The following is a 21,111-nucleotide window of genomic DNA, read 5'->3' on the forward strand; positions in this document are numbered from 1 at the left end:
ATTAATGAGGGTAATATTTATCCTCTCTCCTCGTCCTGACAGGCCTTGGCAGTGAGGAGCAGTTAGCTTTGAAGAAAGAGACAAGAGACGTTAACAGTTGGACATGTGAAGTATCCTTGTACTGATGCTCTTGTTTAGTCTGTTAAAGTGACAGTAATGGGGACTATAAATAACTTTGAAGTTGTCAGGGATGGTTTTATGTGAATTTATGTGAATTCTCATGCTACTACAAAGACTGATAAATAATCAATGGAGATTGGAAACTTGTGCATAAAGATGCAATCGCTAATGTTGTACCAGCTCACAGACTTGCAGTGTTCACACATTACTAACTTGAATAAGTATAATTATTGTTTTCTGCTTTTAAAGCTGCAGTATCCCACATGATTTCATTGGTAGATAGCAGGTTATATTATACTCTGTGTGCGTCTCTTTATGGTGGTTTTGACCATTTCTCTGTATCTGTATGTATCTCTTGTAACCTTTGTTGCATCTCTCGCTTCCATGTTTCAGTCATCTCTACACTATTTTATTCAATGCACCAAAAATAATTATGATAATTTGCATGGAAGGAATCAAAAGAAAATTAATCTCTGGCAATTTTGGTGAGTGATTAATCATTTTGAGTCATTGTTTGTCCAGTTTCTAAAACTTAAGTCTTATGTTCTCAGATTTTAAACAGAATATCTTTGGGTGTTGGATAGTTTAAGACATTACTTTGGTCTTTTGTGATAGTCATTTTTTTTGTTTTTTGTTTTTTGTTTTTTTTTACATTTTCCAACATTTTACAGAACAAATCATTAATTGTTTAATCAGGTTGTTGCAGGTTGTTAATCTATATCTTGTACACAGAGATAAAGATGTCATCTTTTGGCTTTTGTGGACTCCATAGTGTCATTCTATAAAGTTTAATAATAATAATAATAAAATGTGTGCAAATCAAGTTCTTTATTGAAAGACCCCAAGTAACATGGTGATTATGACTGGTTAAACTTGGCATGGAAGCACAGACTGGACTGCGTTCTCCACCACGTTCTCTGTTCCACAGAAGAGGACACTGTGAAGGAAGAGACAGAGACAGAGTGAGACTGAGCAGAATCTAAATTAATATTTCAGTTTAATCTTTACAAAGGTGTCTAAACAGCAGTCTCTTCTAACCCACTGATATTAGGACTGAAGAATAAACCTTTGTATGCAGTGATTGTTTGAAATCTGTGTGTGCTGAGGAGACAAAATGTAATTACAAAAACAGCAAATATACCTGGAGTTTAGTGCAGTTTTGTTCCAGGGACAAACAAACAAAAAAAAATCCATAATTATGTTTCATTTTCTGTTGATAGGTACAAAAGAAATGAGCTGGCAAAGAATCACATAATATTATAGAGAAGAATTTTCAAGATGAACTCTACATCTTTCTATAACATCTTACTCCAATCCCAACCCCCCAGCTGCCCTCACCACTAGATGGCACTAGTGGCAGTACCATGCTGCCCTCTAGTGGCTAAAGCTAGTACCATCCATGTGCTCAAGCACAACTGTGTTCAGGTAAAACAGAGACACAGCCAAGTTGTGCTCATATAACATATAAAGTGTAAAACACATTAAGACATGAAACAAATATTTCCTTATTTGATGTACCACCAGTTCTTTTCTCACCATCAAATCTGCAAACTAAGTATGTGGCAAAGGGAAGGGTTCCACTAGTCCTCTACATGTATGACTTTAATGAGGTCAGACAAAAAGAAAAGTATGTTTAAGGGGAAAAACTGTTTGATGCAGATACAGTTCATTACAAATATAGCCACATCCCCATGCTTTGATTTTTCATGGTACCACTAAGAGGTGTACTGCAAACATTGATGATGATGGAGATAGAGAACAGACACACAGCACAAATTAAACATACCAGGGAAGGTAGGCAGGTAGGAAGGTATCGACAGAAACTATTATGAAAAGCTGAGAGGTTAAGAGTGATCAATATTATATATAATATATGATATTATGTAATACATAATATTTCTTATTATATATATGGTAGCAATACTCAGTTTTGGTTAAAAATAAAGGGGCATGTACTATTCATGGTTAAGCACCACCAACATTATATACAACCTATAACATCAAACTGTCTATTCCAGAGTTATATTGGAGAAAATGGTGGATGATTAATGAGATATTGCTGTGTAGGTTTGCTTGATTTTCACTCTTTGTATCATCTCACTGTCAGTCATCTTTACAAAAGAGACAAACTTACGTCTTATTGTCTTTTCCTCTCTGCAGCTCCACTTTAGAAGCTCCATACTTGGGTTTCATAGGGTTAAAGATGTGGTTGTTCCACCGGAATTTCACCTCCGTCACATCACCTACGTCCACCTCAGCGTTGAACAACATTTCATAAGTCGATCCAGGCATCAGTGTACCCCTTGAGAAATGTCACAACAGATCACACTTAAACCACAATTCATGAGATGTAGTAACATGTTAATTAAAAAGAAACTTTCCCTTGGGTAACTTTGCAACAGAGTTAGGTGGTGAGATTTTAACTCATTAAGTACACTTTGTACTTTCATTGCTGTCACTATACACACAGTCTATACAGTAATAATCTCACTACTTTTTCCTGTGTGATCACTGACTCCAGAAGACCAAATGTGAGCAATATTCTAGTTTTACATCATGCAGCTTTCTGCTCTGGTCTGGTCTGCATCGAACTTGAGAAAACTTTTTCATTATTCTGTTTTAACTTAAGAAGTAAGCCATCACATTAGAGCCCTTTGTTAATCAACTGCTCTATCCCACACAATCTATGGCCAATGCCAGTTTCGGGTTGTCAACCCTCAGAGGACATTTTGAAGCCTGGATTTTGGGATTACCACTTACTACCACCTTGGCTGACTCAGAAAACCCTCTACTGTAGTAGAGGAGATGAAAGGTAGTTCAGCAGCGTAACTAACAGAAATGACACAATCAGTTATTATCTGCAAAGGACTAGATCTGTGCTTCAGGTAGCAGGTAGTTACCTGATCAGACAAGAGGAGGTACAGTTGTTCAAGCTCTCAAAGCCTAGTTTACAAAATGAAGCACAAAATCCTTAACAAAACCAGAGAATAGTGCGTATCATCCTTACACATGAAGCTGGTACTCCTTGGTACTGTCACTGTTTCCAGTGAGTGCCACGAACATGAAGCCTGGATTAGGCCACTTGGAACCATCAAGAGTTACTGTCATTTTGTAGCTATAACCTAGAAATGAAAAGAATTAGTAAGCACATTATTTCACCATAGCTCTGGTATGGTGTCATACATGGGTGGGGATTATCCAAGAGCACAGGGATGAAATATTTTTCAGATTGTTACCTATATTGCTGTTGCAGCGGAAACCTTGAAACTCTACAGCACAGTGCCGGCAAAAAGTGAATGAACAAATCTTCCCTACAGAAAGACTATGGCCCTCTCCATTCTGCATTTATGTGTTACCAAAACCAATCAAAATGGAAACATTACAACCTTTAACAGTAATCCTAACTCACTTAAGTACTGTGTGACAGTTTGCTTTACATTTAATTTTTTTCATTTCTTTTCATTCAGGACATCATAGAAATGGTTTTAATGGATGATGAAGCATTTTTAATTATCTAAATTCAGCTGAAAAAGATGAGCCTACTGGGATGGAGAATGGTACCTGCCCATAGTACACTATCCTTCAACTGAGATGAAAGCGTGGAAAACGCTAAAACTGGACAGTAATGAGATTCAAAGGTTGATTGTGCGAGTCACACTGTTATTTTTGCCAGGGCAGGGTACTTACGGCCAAAGGGTTCTGAACCGCCTGTGTTGAGGAAGTACTTTGTCTTTGAAATGCCATCAGTCACAGTGAACCTGTCAGCACGGTGGCCCATCAGAGGACATTTGTTGTTTGCACATGGGAAACACTTTCCCTGTGAAGACAAGGACATGGTGAAGTGTGAAGGGTGAGCTCACCACATGATGGAGTGTAAGAGTCTTCTCCTGTCAGTAAACAGTCAGGGAAAAGTGACAAACCTAAAAGACTTTTCCCCCTGTAGTCCTTTAAAATGTTGCAGATTGCCACCTTATAAATATGAAGGTGGAGAATGGCACTGGTTATGGAGTAAGTTACCATGTGGGAACAAGCTGACTTTGTGGCTGTCAGCTATGGCTGCAGGAAAAACACCAGAGTGCGTTTACGAGGTGAACGACAAGGAGGTGCTGTCATCTCTCAACAGGGACATAGTCATATGAGGTCATGCTTGGCGCTCCCTAGGCCTCCTTTGATCGGGACATGTGTCCAAAGCAGGGATAAACTGTCATTAACACCAACAGCTGCAGATACAAGCTCTCCCCAAGGAAGACATGAGGGAAGCCCATTTACATCGCCCCCACTGCTGCAACAAAAATCCAATTTTGCCGAACTGACTTCTAAAACCAAAGAAATGGTTCACAGCCATATCAGTGTCACACAGCAGCAACAGGTGGCAATCCCATACACATGCTGGGATGTTGGAGAAATGGGCCTCCTCCAGCATTTCTCTTGTCTGAGCCCATCCGACTCACTTTTTAAAATGAGTGTCTCCCAGATCCCTCATCTGTAGAATCTTTTCTGGGACCACTGAAGCTGCAATAGACACTTTATTGTACATATCCAGTAAACTTTTCATACAAAGTGTGACTGTATTACAGAAGAATGTCCTGTTCTGCACTAACTGTTTGGATCCATTGACCAAAGTTAGTTGCAGGAGTTGTATGGTTGACTATTGACTTCTACAACACTCTCTAAACCTGTTTTACAATAGAAAAGTAGCCTTTGAACTATTAATGACAGTATTTCTATTCTTTTTTGTATTAAGAATGGTCTGGCTGAAAGATGTAGGTGAGGAGTTGAACCAAAGACTTACAGCAGCAAAACTGTCCTTGTCTGAGCAGGGAAATCCTACAAAGCCTCCAGGTTTAACCATGCTCTCACTGTAGTACTGATAGGCGCGGACATGGTTGCAGTCATTAAACCTCATGGTACCTGGCATGTCAGAGAGGAGGAGAAGAGGTGAGAGGGCCATGGTGTTAACGGTGGGTAATGTTAGGAGGAATAAGAGAAGTGATGCAAATGTCCGAACGAATCAGTACGAACTGATGACCTTCCGACTGGGGTCAGCAAAAAGCTGTCAACTGAAATGGGAGAATTATATTTAAAACTATCAGGGTATCACTTTACCATGAAAATTAGCACTGATTTTTGCAGAAGATAGGTTTAGGAGGTTTTGTCAGTCAGCACTGGTAAAACAATAAGGAGAAGAGTAAGAATGTGATACAGAGAGATAGAGAAGCAGTGGTGGTTAGAGACAGACATAGAAAGAGGTCATGGCGTCTGTTGTTTTCTCCTCCAGTACAGGGCAAACACCAGACACTCCAAGAACTCCAGCTATGCAGCCCTGGCTCCCACTCTCCCTCTCTTATCTATAGGATCAAAAGTGGCATATTCAGCTGTGCCAACACCCCCTCACCCCCCACCCCTGACCCAGGCATGGCACCAATGCTGCCACTTGAGCCTTGCTACTCAGCAGCACATTTCAAAAGAAGGCCGTCGTCATTCATTTTAGAAAATATTTGCTCAGATGGGACCAGCAGGAATAACTCTGCCTGGGGTTTCTTTACGATTTTTCCATTGGGACAACTCCAATATTCCACAGGGGGCTCTGCATTGTAAGTTGCATGGTTGAGAAAATAGGACATATGACTCATTGTGTTATGTATAGGAAGAGTGGCTGTGAAGCCTGTAGAGTCGAGACATGGACATGTAGTGTGTCGAGTATATCAAAGCAGAATTATCAAAGGTCGCACTAACACTTTTTATGGATATTTTACTCTCATAATAGAAACAATGGATCTTAGCAACTTCTGCAGATTTAGACCAACCAAAAAATAGATTTTATTGTGAACAATGGTTGTATTGACCGTGATACTTTTTTCTATTACTTTTGGTGCATTGTTTAGTACATTGGTTTACAGATTAATTTACCTACCTACATCATACATTGCACTACCTTCAATTGCAAAAGAAAAACTATCTGGTAAAAAGCTGTTCTTAGCTACAGTTTTTCAGTTCAGATCTAAACAACATGGACATTATAAATGGTAAAAGAGTTCTAGACCAGTTTTAGACACAACAATGGAGAGCAATCCAAATCGCTGACTTGATTGTTGCAGTCTTTGTTTGGGTGACAAAGAAAGTGTAACTATAACGAAACCATCAATGTGCTCATTGCATTTTCACTTTCTCTATTAAAATTTGTTTGTGGTTCTTGATGTATCTTACCTTCCCAGATAGCATCCAGGTTAGTGGGACTGCCTTTGTTGGCAGAGCAGCCGGGCATCAGTTCTCCTCCATTGGGATAAAAGTCAATGTGGCCCACAGATTGTGACATGCCCAGACCTGAGAAGGTCGAAACAGAAATCATTAGGTACAGTAAATGACAGAGGAATTAATTTGACCAAAATCTGATGAAATTTGTGATCACAACTCATCTCTCAACTTTATGAGGCAGCTTAATTGAAACTGGCTGAAAATGTTTAAAGACTGTAGAAAGTTATTTTTGTCTATTTTCTTCTAGTGTTATTGATAGTGTTAGTGCTATTAATGTACCATTGTTTGTCATTATTATTCCTTTAGCTGTAATAATAATAATAATAATAATAATAATAATAATAATAATAATTATTATTATTATTATTATTATTATTATTATTATTATTATTACTACTACTACTACTACTATTTACATTTTGACTTAGTCTGTGTACCTGCAATGTTGTCTTTCTCCTACCCCATTCGCCCACCCCCCTCTCTATCTGTCTAAACCCAACCGGTCGAGGCAGATGGCCGTCCACCTTGAGTCCGGTTCTGCTCGAGGTTTCTGCCTCTTAAAAGGAAGTTTTTCCTTGCCACAGTCGCCTAGTGCTGCTCATGGTGGGATCTGTTGGGTTTCTCTCTGTAAATTTTATAAGATAAAGAATACGGTCTAGACCTGCTCTATATGTACAGTGCCTCGAGATAGCTTCTGTTGTGAATTGGCGCTATATAAATAAAATTTGACTTGACTTGACTTGACTTCTGGTTTCATTCTGAAACCACTACAAGTTAGAGTAAACTACTCATTTGGACCTTGGCATTACAGTACATTGAATGAATCCTTCCCATTTTGATCTTATTCACTGTGATCAACAGTGATATGTACCAAGTTTGGAGTTAAAAGGAAGTCCATCGGTGTGAATAACATCCACAAAGGCAGCATCACTGGTGTCTAGACGCACGGAGGCGTTAGTGTCTTGGAAGTAAGGTTCAGATGGGTCCAGTCCTACACAGAGGAAGAACAGTATTAAATCACTGACAGATTCATGGAGGGCCCTGTCATCCATCTGATCGTACTCCTCTAGCTAAGTTCTCCCAACTCAGCTTTCTCTGCGAACTAATTCACAAGAAGAACTGCAACAAAGAACAACATACTTTCCCCCAAATTAAGATGCTGTAGATTCACCAGTTTGTCAAAAATAAAATTGTAGTGTTTGTCCAGGATGCCTATTTGCCCCTCTGAACCTGCCATCCCCTCCTACCTTGTTCCCTCCAGCATTGTCACCTGTCATACTTCATCCACCCACCAGATGTCCCTGACTTTCTTCCTTTCTCCATATCCACTTTCTAATCTGTTTTCCTCTTTGTCACCTGAACACTTTTAAATAGAAAAATTGATCAAAACTGGTTCAGCCTAAGTGTTGTTTTTAGCTCACTCATTCACCAGGCCCAGGGGGTATAATGAGTATTTTAAGTAATTATATTTGCTGTTAATATAGTATCAGATTACTAATAATTTTCTAAACACAGCATTCTCTTTTGATAACTTGACATTAAGACTATTTGATTTTATAAATACAAAAAAATTGTCTAGGAAGCACTGATCTTCCAAGATTTCTTATACACACTGCAGACTAACATGGCGTTTTACCAACATGGGCCAGGATCAGTCAGTGTCAAACTAGTGATCAGAGGCAATCAGCTAGATTTCCATTTGTGTTTGGTCAGCAGGTTTACCTGTGATGCGTGCAAGGCCAGTGATCCTGCTGCCAGTATCTCCTGCAATGTGAGCTCCGAGGCTGTGACCGATGATGTGGAACTTATCAGCCTTCTGCTTGTAGTTACCCTGTGTTACGAAACATGTACATTAAAGTCAAAGTTACTGTATCTACTCCTCATATGTCCAACATACAGTTTGTCATATATCACTGTTTGTATATGAGAACTTCCTCTCAGCTCCCAGTTGTGTCAGTCCGTGCCCTTTCCACCCTGTCTGTTGCGTAATGTTAAGTTTATTCTGGCTCCTGTGATTACACTGATAACTCAGCTCTTTGAAAGCAGTAATATGCAGTTTTTTTTCACATGCAATGAAACATACGCTCTACATGAGGATTTATACATATTAACCTCTTATGCTCTTATGACAATCCTTTTTAAAATCTGTCTCTTGATTTTTTGAATACCCAAACTTTATGGAAGTACAATAACAAATGGTGGACATATATACAAGGGGTGATTAACAGGTTTGTGTCCTAAGGTAGAAGGAGATGAGTTAAACAGCTCTCATTACATTCACATGCAGTTCAGCTCTCTGAGTGAATCTACAGAAAGTTTGAAGCTAAGTTAACTTTTGGTTTTTCTGGTTCAGGTGCTGTAAATGGTCATGGCAGCTATGATGTCATCATCACTGTTAAAATGGCATCCACTGAGCTCCTTCTTCATGTTGGGGAAGAGGTAGTAGTTTGAGGGGCCAGATCAGGCGAGCAGGGCAGGTGTTGGATGAGTTCAAATCCACATTTTGCAGATGACTGCATGAAGGCTGATGTTTTCTCTGATAGAGCTGGTTTGGAATTTTTAACTACCTGAAACAGAAAAACTAGATTGATTAACCTCAAGCATTCTGCAGACCCAGATAAAGAGCTGAGCTGTATAGGAGCTGCTAAACTCACCTTCTACTTTAGATCAATGAGCCCTTATATTTCCTGAAATGTCACTTCCTTTGAGAAAGAACACTTGTTTTTTTCCTCACTCACAGTCCATTTATTAGGGGAACATTGCTGTTATTTTGTAGTTGTGACCTACACCTACAGCACACCAGTGTCAGACAGTGTTCTGTATTACCATGAGGAATGAGATCATGGATGCCACCTGGGCAGCCACCACCCTGGCATTATTGGCAGCCTGGGCATACTGAGTCTTCACACCTTTCTTCCACTCCACAGCAATGCAGTTCACATTCTCCCACTTCAGCATAACCTAGACCAAGCTACAAGTTAGTCAACATAGACTTGATGAAATTGAGGATTAAAGAATCAGTTCACCCAATTTACAAAAAACCTTCTTGGACCAATAAATAAATAAATATAAAGATTTAATCATATAGCATAAGGTGCTTCACAATGAAATCAGAGAGGCAGGGCAGTAACAAACCAAAGAGAACAAATATAATTAACAAGAAATAACATCAATTAAGAAAAGAAAGGCAATATAAGTGAGTTTTGAGGGAAAATGTCAGTAGAGTGGATTGATCTAAGAGAACTATTCCAAAGTTCAGGAGTGCTTGGTGTACAGGTCAGCCTACCTTGGTGACCTTAAGCTACTGTAAGTATACAACCATTCAGAAATATACTCAGGGGCTTCACCATACAGTAATCTAGTCACGAACACACAAAAATTGGAGTAATTTCTGTTGCAGGGGCTCTGAGCACCTTTTGGGGCTGATAATTAGGACCTCTGTTTTATTCTTATTTACTCTGTGAAACTTTGGGACATTAGGACACTATGCTACCTCTGGTAGTACCACACAGATTGGTTTGGTATTATTATTCTAGGTTTTGAGATATCTCTTCTTTTTCTGTTGAGGTGAAAGGATTTTGGTTTGTGGTTCTCAAACCATCCCCTGATTTACCACAGTAAGAAGTGAACCACCGTTGTAACCCTGAAAACCCAGGGTTAAACCTGAAGTTACCTCGCTAACCCAAATCCTGCTTCATAGCACAGGCCTCTGGTTATTGGAAATTCATTCACTTCCACTGTACTGGAGTGGAAGCAGAAACTCAGAGACTGAAAACTTGAACAAACAAAATCAAAATTAACTGGATGGATACTCCACCAGAGGGAAGTGATCAAGTAAGTTTCGTTTAATTTGGATGAACTGACCCTTTAAGGATTTGAGAAATTAATTGGCATTGCGTACACACGCTAATGTAAATATCTATAGAGAGGTAAGGATTGTTGCCAGAGTTTCTTCTCTGAGATTAGTTCACTGAGATTTTGCTGTCATCAGTGCAGAACTACCTGCAACTGCATCATATCCCCAGACCTCAGGGGGTCCAGGTTCATGTGTGGCAACCAGTTTGTGGCTGGTTAATTTGATGAAATACAAGATTATTTATTTATTACTATATAATCTGTATAAAACTGTAATGATGGAGACTTTAAGTCACTGCATTATTACCTGAGCTTGGAGATCATTCTTGTAAAGGGACTCTAAGTTAAAATAGAGTTTAAGGTCTTTGTAGTTTATATTGTGCTTGCCCAGTGTTTATTATTTACAATGACTCTGTGCTACATTAGATTACCACAAACTAATTAGGCAGTCAAGGGCAGAATAGAGGCATACAACTCAATTTTTTGCCTCAAGACCTCTTAGTGCGTTAATAGGGTTAGGGTTAGGGTTAGGATTAGGGTTCTTGTTCCAGAGAACTCGCAGCTGAAATTTTAAACATGATTATTTTGTGGCACATCTTGATCAAATGTCAGAAGTTTTTCATTGTGTGTCCTACCTTACACATCTCCTGTGGCCAGTCCTCATCTCCTTTTTTCAGATAACCAGGAATGATGAATCGAGTCTTCCTCGTCCCACCGTAGTTTGAGGCATGGATGGTTTGGTCAGTCTTGATCTCCTGATGGTTTCCATTGGAAAGCAATAATGAACACAGTGAGAGCTTAAAGAACAGGTTCACATTTTTTCATGTCTATCTTAATACATTGCTCACATGCCTATATATGCATTAAAAGCATGTGATGAGGGATGAAATCCAAGTTCTTGTTTTGGGCAAAAATAAACTAATAAAAGTTCTTCTAAAGTGCAGCTGAAGTCAATATAAGGCTTCAGTCATCTGACAACAAAATAAAAGAACAAAAAAATGAAGCCTCCACCTCACCCACCTGGTAGTAGCGGTTCCTCTGTGTGAAGAGGAGGAAGCGGGTGCCGAGCTCTTCGGGGTTCCAGGGCAGAACGGAGGCTGGTCTTTGGACAGTGCCCCCCCAGGGAGGGAGGTCATTAAAGCAGCCCAGCTCATCAAAACAGACCTCAGCTGCTGCGGGCATGGAGAACACACCACTCTCCCTCACATGTAGTTTTGATATCACATAGTGGCAACTCAATTAAATTCACAGAATCTCCAGAAAGAAATGACAGCTGACCCTTAAATGAAGGTTGCAAACAGCTTATAGTAAATGGTCACAAGGTTTGCACTGCTAAGGTTACACTGTGAACCCAACATCCACATCCATTTAGTTTGTCCAAATCCAAAGCTTTCTTGGATGAAAATTTGATTCGGGGATTTCTTCACAAAAGGCTACAACATAAAATCAAATTCTTTGTGAAGACAAGGCAACTCTTATGTTTACATACACAAAATGTAACTGGTATACTCTACAAATGTGATCATAACTCGTGTGCATATGGAGCTCATTCTAAGCTAAACTAGTACAACATTTGGATCAGTTTCCAAATAAGTTCTTTAATGGAAACTATCACATCATCTAAAAGCTGCTCCACCACTGGCAAGAATAAAATCATCAAAAATAATTAATTAGTTTTTCAGGAATATGGTTAAATTTAACAAGCAGCTGGGTCAGTCATTATAAACTCATCTCCTCTGATTGAATAGTGCAGCCATATGGAGTCAAAGGCTCGAATATTTCACTCAGTGTTAACCTTATATTATTTCAATACAACACATTATACTGCAACCTGAAATCAAAAATGAAAAAAAAAAAACACACACACACACATACCACCCTAAATATATTATTAAATCAGTTTGCCATTTCAGCAAAATTGTTAAGTTAAAGTCAACTTACCATATGATGCTCCAGTGAGGAAGCAGAGCAGACCCAAACACCATTTCTGTAACATCTGTTGGACAAGTCCCATGAGAATTTTTGGTTTCAGAGAAATGAAATAAAGATATGAACGAGTCATGCTGCGTACGTACCTTGAGGCCAGACAAGCAGGTGGTGAACCAACGCTGCACTGCTTTAAATACTCCGGCCAGATGCACTTTTTGTCCACGTAAGAGTGGGAAAGACACAGGTGCCAGGCAGACTGATATGTCAGGTCCGACACAGGTCACTTATTACTTACATATGTGTGTCATTCATAGTTACATTTGGACAGATGTGTTTTCCCATGTAGATTTCTTCAGTCAACAGGATTTCATAATAACATGTCTATTCTGTATCAGCAGCTGGTAATAATCTGCAGCAGCATACAATGCAACACAGTCAGCACTAGGGCAAAACACGAACTGATGTCCCCATTCACAACCACAGTACCACAGTAACTTATCAGAACAGCGTGAATATAGTCAAAAATCTAATATTGTATCTGTATCAGCAGCTATATATTTAAATGTGTGTGTGTGTGTGTGTGTATGTGTGTGTGTGTGTGTGTATGTGTGTGTGTGTATGTGTGTGTGTCCAATAGATGGCATTAGAGAGCAAGTAACTGCATCTGTGTGTGTTCTTTAATTCAGAGCCTGAGATCATTCTGCCTCACACCTTGAGATTCATAACTGATTCATCATGCCTTAAAATCATTCAGTATGTCACAGTCATTACACTAAATGAGGTAAATATTACATCACATACATTTTGAACATTAACCATGTTCAAAAATGTTCAAAACATGCTCACATTGTTTTTTGTAAGCAAACAATGATCAGTATCTACCTAGCAACATGCTGTTTCTGTGGGTGGCATTCTACTGCTTCCTGTTATGGAGAACACAATTCCTGTATGCACTGTATTTTCAGTATGCACCACCATGTCTCCCAGAAGTTATTTTATTTACAGCTGATTTGCAACAGCAATTATGTTTTGAGGAAAATGTAATTGCGACTGGATTTTGTTTTTCAGTAACATGATGAGGTCAGAGAAAGTTTGTAGTCTGTTCATTTCCATTTAATTGATTGATTCTGTTGCTGGATTATTCCCTCCATCAGTCAGTCCAGTCTAACCACTAACCGGACTGTGGATGTGAACTCTGCCATCTGCTGCCACAGCAGCGAACAAATAAATAAAGAGAAAAACATAATCTGGGCATAACCTAACTGAGAGAACAGGAGGAGTCAGGGTCAGTAGGCTGTGCTCCATGTTGACAAATAACAGAATGATTCCAAAAATCTCAGCTTTTGTGTGTGGTATTGATGGACACTGCTGCATTTTAATATTGCATGTCTATACACATCTTCCAAGGAGCCACACACTGTGTAAATGGAAGGTCCAAATTATAGTGACTTTGTATGTTATTTTGTCAATATTTAGACTTTCAGAAACATGTCTCACCCACAGTGTTGCTATGTGAAATACAGGTAGTTCCAGGCTGTCATGATATTTGTTTCAAAGCATGATGTATTATCATTTATGTCATTTATGTCTAAAATAATATATATAGCAACTTTAAACCCGTCGCCTGCAACAACACCAGCAGCTGAAAAACACTGAGCCAAATCAGAGCAGTCAGATTGGGTAAACAGGCCGGCAGGGGCCAATCTTTGCCAGATAATGTGGTGAGAGTGTTGGGGTTTTCTCTGTGAAGTGTGCTGGGATTTGGACCTGGGTTAATCCCATGTGAAAACAGTCCTGTGCACTCTGCTCTCCTGGGCTCCTGGATAAATACCAGCCAATTAGAGGTGTCTGGAATAGGTTTTAGACAAAAGCTTCAGCTACAGCCGGTGGGAGCCTGTGTGTGTGTGCGTGTGTGTAAAAAAAAAAAAAAAAAAAAAAAATATATATATATATATATATATATATATATATATTCAAACCAAAAATGAAGGTATTCTACTAACAAATCTTGTGTGTGTATCAGAGCCTGATACTGTGTATGTTATTAATCTGTGTCACAGAGCTCCATGATTGTTATATTAACTATTAAAAACAAATAAAGAACTGGGTTACATGTTCCTTCCTTATATCATTGTAATTTATTTTGACACAGTCCCACACACACACCGTGGTGTTGCCCCCACTGATCCTGGACCAGTCAACATTAAAGCTTGGTCTCTGTTTTTGTTTCATTAGGTTTGGTCAAGTTTGTATTTGTACAACAACCACTCAGAGCTGCATGTGCTGTAAATTACAGTTAACCAGTACTTTACCTTTCTATTTGAACTTCTTTTCCCCCGGGGTTCAGGCTCGCTGACTCCGCTTAGTGGAGGTTACATCCTGTGCAGTTAGTTTATCACAGCCTGGAGTTGTTTCAGTTTAATTTATTAACAACATTTTAAAATATTCATAAAGATACAGCATGTCAGACTTCAACTAAAGATAACATCCTGGACAATTTTCCATCAATGTTCCACAACTTTTAGCAAGACACATATTCAGTGTCTGACATTAAGAAATATATGAGCAAACAATTTAAGCAAATAAAGTATTTCTGACAAAAAAAAAAAACAATCATAACATTGCATCATAAAAGACTGTCTGTGTGACAGTTGTAAATATATTAATGAATTAGACATACAAAACTACACATCAGTTTCCTCTGCAGTCTGTTTTGAAAATGAAACGATATATTTCAGACTTTTTTAAAGATTTCCTTCAGTAGGAACAAATGAAACTGACAGCCACAGGAATTTTAATGGGATTTGTTAACAATAAATAATATCGAATAACAACATATATAATATTTTTTATGGCTTCTATGACGATATGATGACTTTAAAAAGTTAAGAATCTGCCTGAAATCAGGCAAGAATAAAGACGATGAATTCCAGTGTTTACTTTTTTTTTTTTTTTTTTTTTTTTTTTTGCAGGAGATAGTGATATCCTGTAAAATGGAGCAAGAGCTACACTGGGTATGAAATTATAATATTCAAAAACATGACAATTAAAAAATACTTTCAACTGAGAGTTGTAGTTGTAGTTGAGTTGGTTGTACAAGTAGAAAACCACAGTGTTTGTCTGACTGTACCTGTAGTACAGACTTCAATCTGTGTGCGTGGCGTGCATGTTAGGGTCCATTATTAGGATGGTGGGGGAGTCCTAAGGCAAACGGGAAATTACATGCAAGACAGCACAAGCTGGAGGGGCTGGGGACTAGGACAGAAAAGCTCAGTAGGTTGGGTCTGCACTGCAGTGGCTTACTGTAGGAATGTTAATCCTCCTAATGTATTACAGTTGGAGGAAGAGCAGGACCACAGGCTGAACCAGGCATTCAGGGCACGAGGAGGAGGAGGGAGACAAAGGAGGAGAAAGATGAGAAGGTGAGAATAGAAAAGAAAAAATATAGAAAGGGGCAGAAGTGAAGGAGAAAGATGGAGAAAGAAACGGAAACATCAGAAAGCATAGTTACTGATTTTCCAGTGTGTGAGGCTGTGTGTGTGTGTGTGTGTGTGTGTGCTCTGCCACCTGGCATATGGACAACACAGTTCCACCAAATCTCTAAAACAAGCACTGAGCTCAAGAACCATTTGAAAGACTTCAGGTCCCAAACTAGTCCAAATTGGAGGTTTAAATGAGTTCTTCACCAGGTTCACTGCTTTGTGTGTGTGTGTGTGTGTGTGTGTGTGTGTGTGTGTGTGTGTCTGTGTGTGTGTGTGTGTGTGTGGTCCAAACACCCTCAGGAAACACACACCCGTCACTGTCTCTATTATGACTCCACATTAGCTTCAAACAGACATGTTGCTTTGTTGGTATATTAGAGGTGGTTTAATATCAGGTGTGTTCAGTGGGTCTGTTCACCCAAATTACAAAAAATATTTTCTTGCTCACCTCTCGTGGTGCCTATTCATACTGATAGTTGCCTCCACCCCAATACAATGGAGCTGAATGGAGTTAAGTTCGGGGTTCTCACAGCACTGAAAAGCATCATTAAAAGGAAGAGTTCAACATTTTTGGAAATAATAATAAGTTTTATTTATAAGCACCTTTTTCTTTTTCTTTCACTGTACAACATTCAATAATCAATAAAACAAGAATGGATAAACCAACATACAATAAAAGAAATGCAGGACAGTACAGTTGCAGTTTCAATGGTTATACACTTATTTGCTCTCTTTTCAAGACTGTATCAGTCTCATATGCTAGAGCCTAGCTTAACCCTACCATGCTGTATGTTGTCAGTTTAATCTGACAATAAAGAGAAATATAACAATAGCAACATGTGTTTTTATTGTTTTTGGTTGTAGTCATGTGTTGGAACAACAGCCAGGCAGGATGACTGCGAGCAACTGTGTGAGACTGCCAGGTTTGGTGAAATCACATCTGTGGAGAGACCAGACCCTGTGCTTATGACTGTATCTGGCAACAACACCACAGCTGGTGATGCTGGGTGAATAGATATACTGTCGTTCATTTGAAGTCCAGAAACAAGAAGAAACAAATAGTGAGCTTTAGAGGCGTTTCTAGACTTTTTCTAGGCTTTCTAGACTTTTTCTGGAGACGCTGTTCCCGTGAAGACGCATCACTGCTAAATTCTTCTTGAAAGGTGTTTTCTTTAAGAACATGAACGTGGTCAGATTTCACCGTAGCTGTACGCTCGCTCAGAGGCTTCAAGTCAGAAATATGACTTGTTCATATCAGTCTTCATAAATCCTTTGTGTCGACCGCATATCTTCTGTACTGTTACTGAGAAAAAGAAGGCTTTGTTCTCGATCTAACCCCAAACAAGGTGTGCTCCTAACATCCCAGCAGGTGTGCCATCGCCGGCTCTAAGCTGCAGGGAATGGTTGATTGTGTAGTTGCTCACACCTGCTGTGAGGTGAAGGGCATTGTATGAATTCTGGTTTGACTGATACTGGGCTGATATAGAGACATGTTGTTGACTCTGAGCAGTCTGTCACTGAGGATGTCTGTATTCTAGTGTTTTTTAGGTGTGTGTGTGTGATCCTGTGTCCATTTGATCCTGTGTCTTATTTATTATGATCCTTCAGTTCAGAGGAGCCGAAAAGATTCATGTGTTTTCTCTTATCTTCACACCTGAAACTTTTTCCTAAATCAGTGCTTGTAATTAACTCCCGGGATTTAGCTCACTTTAAACAGGTTGAGCAAACAGCTCATAAAAAGTATCACCAAGAGTCATTTTGTTTAGTTAATAACTTTGAAAAGCTTGTATCAGCCAGTTCTAATTTTTTATAATCTCCTACCAGGAACAAACAGTAAGAGGAGTCTGCTGAATTACTCTGTCACTCTGTATTTTCAACAGTAATTACCATGAAGGTGTTTTCTGCTTGAATCCTAATTATATTTATCACATTCCTCGCTTTCATTTAGTCCACCTCCTCCGAGACAATAATCTACCATATCAATGAGGAATAATGAAATGCAAATAGACTGTACTTCCTCAAATGATAGGCAGACACTTTAGGCAGCCAGCAGATTTATGGGCACAGATGAGTCACTGAACTGACCCTTTATGGGCATGGGTATCAGTAGTTTCGATACACACATCGTCAGATTTAACAGTAATCCCACATAATCAGTTTTTGAGTTAAATCACTTCAACATCCATGTGATTATTGTAACTGCAGGGAATAAAACTGTATGTGTTTACAAATGGCTGGTCTAAGCTGCTGCAGTATATCTTTCTCTTTTATGGCAGCTTAATGTGAGCAGAACACATGGGCTATCACATTTATGTGTAATGCCAATTTAATGTATCTGGGTGAGACATGAAAAATGTTTGTTGCAGGAAAATCTCTGTAACAGACGGCATACATTGTTCCAGATACCATCTTAAATTTCCCTCCATGTCAGCGGAGGTGTGCATCAGAGGCTCCAAACAGATATAAATGTTAACTGCCTTAACACTAATCTGCTGTTTAATGTAAAAGTGATATTGGTCCCCAGGAAGTTTCAGTGACAGGTTACAGGCAGATCCAGTTGCACAGAAGCATGTCAGTTATGAGTTTTTGGCTCTACGCTGATGTGACGACGTCTGTATCAAGTTCTAAGCAAGAGATAAAAATTGTGGTGTTTTACTGTCATGTTGGAGCCGTGTGTCTGGAGCAAAACGACCTTCAAGGGACTCTTGTGATGGCTCAGTGGATATAATGTAGAACGTGGCCACGGAAATGCTGTTGTTTGGTAAATGTTGTATATTTTCTGTGTGTTTCTGCAGTGACAGCATCACTGCATATATCAGAGAAATATCTGGAAATAGGCAGGTTCGGTGTTGTTGCCTCTCCCTCCAGTAGACAGATTTCAGACATGTAAAGACAACAACAGTTAACTTAAGGGGGGGGGGGATCACTGTCCTGCTGCCAGAGTTTTCACTGGAGGTTAATTATCTGCAGCTGAAAATAGTCCCCAACAAAAGCACTCTTTCTCCTGTTTGAGGAACGGATGATAAAAATAACAGTGGCCAGCTGTTTGAGGAAATAGCTTGGCCTAGTATAAAATATAAGTGTAAATATTCATATGAAACAAACATTAAATGATAAATGATTAATTATTAAATTGCATTAGACATTGTAGATTTGTATTGTAGATATGATATTGCCCTTTCAGTGAATATCGAAATATATCTAATATTAAAATATTACAGGTTAGTTTTATCTTATCATGAATATCATGCATATGTGGAATGTGTAGAATGTGTAGAGTCCACAGCCAAAATCAGACTGTTGAGACTTGAGAAACATTTGACGGCTGAAATGCACAGACTGGAAACTGGGATGGGGTTAGCCATGACCTTATAAAAAGAGCAGATATGAGCACCAGGGTGGTAATATTGTGATTACTCTTAAAACAAATTATTGCCTGGCTTCAGCTGATAGCTTTTGATTACAGTCTGTGTGTGTTTATTGTTGTGTTCCTGTGATGGTTCAATGTGTACATTTTCCTGTGTGTATTTTTTTACGTTTTTTTGGCACTGAAATAAAACTGTGGAAATATTACACACACGCGTGAGACATCACATCATACAATTCATTTTATACTTATCTATGTTTTTAATATAATGTAATCATGCTATATGATAAACTGCAGGGCATATTAAAAAGTTTCATATCGTCCAGTCTAATGTGTAATAACAGGAAAAGAAAGAAGGAAATAGACAAACTCTAATTACTGCACAGCAGACTTGGTGTCCTATAGAACTATATAAGTTCCTTCAAATATTTCCACCTCTAATTCCTCCATCCGTTCTCTGCTCTGTCTCTTTTCCTCTCTACTCTCTGAGGTAATCGTTAGAACATCCTCGGGTTTTGTATTTTTTTCCAGACCACGCTCTGTGCTCTCTCCTCGCTTGCTGTAGTTTTGTAGTGTGAGTAAACATCAGGGACCGGCGCACGTCTCCCCTCCAGTGGAATATTGATTCTTTAGCGTGGTGTGGCAGTGAGGAGCACACACTGTGACCGCTTCACCTCACTCCACAAAATAGGTTGGTATCGGGCCACCAGGAGAATAGCTGCTGTCAGATCAGGAGGCTGATTTGGAAAAGCTCCTCACTGCCTGTTGAAAGGGCCTCTGATGAGGGTTATCTGATATCATGACACACTGCTGTTCTGTGTCTAATGAAGTCATTATACATTTCATCTAAAGCCTGAAAACATTTAAACTGGAATTTTGTGGATATTAATTCAGACTGATATATCAACTTGTTAAAATATTATTCAGACTTCTGGTGAATAACATCTTGGATATTACATGGATCAGTTCTACACAGATGTTACAGGGTTTTATAATCCTGATCTAAATGAGAAATTTTCACCAATTATGTCTCAACAACAGAGAATGGTGATTCATGATGTTATTCAAACTGTCTGTCCGGTGGAGACAACATCACATGGTGCTCTCCCTCTCTGTCCCAGACACAGGCTCTTACCTGTGACTTCTCCACATTGCTTTATTTTTCTGTGTAGTTTGCTCACATTTCCTCTCCGGTCTTCTCCCTGCCCTGCAGCTGCCCCCCCCCCCCCCCCCCCCCCCCGGGACGAGGCTACAAGCTTCAGCGTGGCTTCTTATTTTGGTCTTCTCTTGGTCCTCTCTTTCCTCTTCCTGCTGTTAGTTGATTTGGATGTCCAGATTCATATAAACATGAGGCTGTTTCTTTCTTTGTTTGTTTGTTTTCTTGGTCGGTGGTTTTTTTGTGGTTATACAAATAATCATAATGAGGCTCAGCTGTTGCCGTCTATACAGTTAAATGCGACACATTGATTTAGAAAGGCAAACAAACACATAAGTCATTTGTTAAGTCCAGTTACTAAAAGTTAATCCACACCCTCCAACCAATCAGGATCCAGAATTTTCAATGACCATGCTATAAACTGTATTACCAGCAGCTGATTTGTGACATGTGTCCAACAGACGGCATCACTCTGATTAACTGCTCTGCTCTGATTCTGTCTGATCAGAGTAAATTTCCTCTGTATTTTATTTTGTAAATTTGTAGGTTTTATTAACCTAACATTATGAAGTTAAAACATTTTCTGGGATGATTTAAGCATTTTTACATACAATATTCTTCCTATAGTATTTAGCATTTCTCATGCAGAGTTGGCAGAGTGGAGAGGAATTACACATTGGGAAATAAAACAATAAGTCTGCAATTTAATAATAATTTCTTAGAAAGTCTCCTGGAGAGAACTTTGTAATTATGCACTAGTTGTAGGGAAAATAGAGACAAAGTTATTTGATTGTTCTTTTTTTATTTTAAATCAGAATGTTTTGTCTTTTTAATTTAATGAAAACACGTCTTGTTTTATATGTTTTTCTACTGAAAAAATTGTGATGTGTGATTCTTATGCTACAGTCCAGATAAAGTAATAACAAATAATAGAGTTTGACCTTCAG

General features: G+C 38.9%; 1 protein-coding gene across 2 annotated transcripts; it reads right to left on the reverse strand.

The window, feature by feature from the left end:
- Positions 1–933: 933 nt before the first annotated feature.
- LOC108886070 (inactive pancreatic lipase-related protein 1) lies at positions 934–12,375 on the reverse strand. 2 transcript variants are annotated; one of them, XM_018680684.2, is made up of 13 exons: positions 12,306–12,375; positions 12,172–12,226; positions 11,251–11,402; positions 10,866–10,985; positions 9,202–9,336; positions 8,098–8,206; positions 7,247–7,366; positions 6,328–6,444; positions 4,913–5,031; positions 3,808–3,937; positions 3,128–3,242; positions 2,255–2,422; positions 934–1,057 (listed from the first exon to the last, which is right to left on the reverse strand). In XM_018680684.2, exons 2-13 carry the CDS (start codon positions 12,224–12,226, stop codon positions 988–990), a joined length of 1,410 nt encoding a protein of 469 aa, XP_018536200.1. In that variant the 5' UTR covers positions 12,306–12,375; the 3' UTR covers positions 934–987. The 2 variants fall into 2 exon arrangements, with proteins under 2 accessions (XP_018536200.1, XP_018536201.1); XM_018680685.2 differs by lacking the exon at positions 12,306–12,375 and having other exon boundaries at positions 11,251–11,399.
- Positions 12,376–21,111: the final 8,736 nt, after the last annotated feature.

This window comes from Lates calcarifer, unplaced genomic scaffold (assembly GCF_001640805.2).
Source record: "Lates calcarifer isolate ASB-BC8 unplaced genomic scaffold, TLL_Latcal_v3 _unitig_1073_quiver_1213, whole genome shotgun sequence".
Classification (NCBI taxonomy): Eukaryota; Metazoa; Chordata; class Actinopteri; family Centropomidae; genus Lates; species Lates calcarifer.

Coding starts and splice junctions, on each gene's coding strand:
- LOC108886070 (XM_018680684.2), bottom strand. CDS start 12,226: ATGTTACAGAAATGGTGTTTGGGTCTGCTCTGCTTCCTCACTGGAGCA. Junction 10,986..11,250: donor AGAGGAACCGCTACTACCAG/GTGGGTGAGGTG, acceptor GGAAACCATCAG/GAGATCAAGACTGACCAAAC. Junction 7,367..8,097: donor TGGCCTTGCACGCATCACAG/GTAAACCTGCTG, acceptor TCCTCTGTGTAG/GACTGGACCCATCTGAACCT.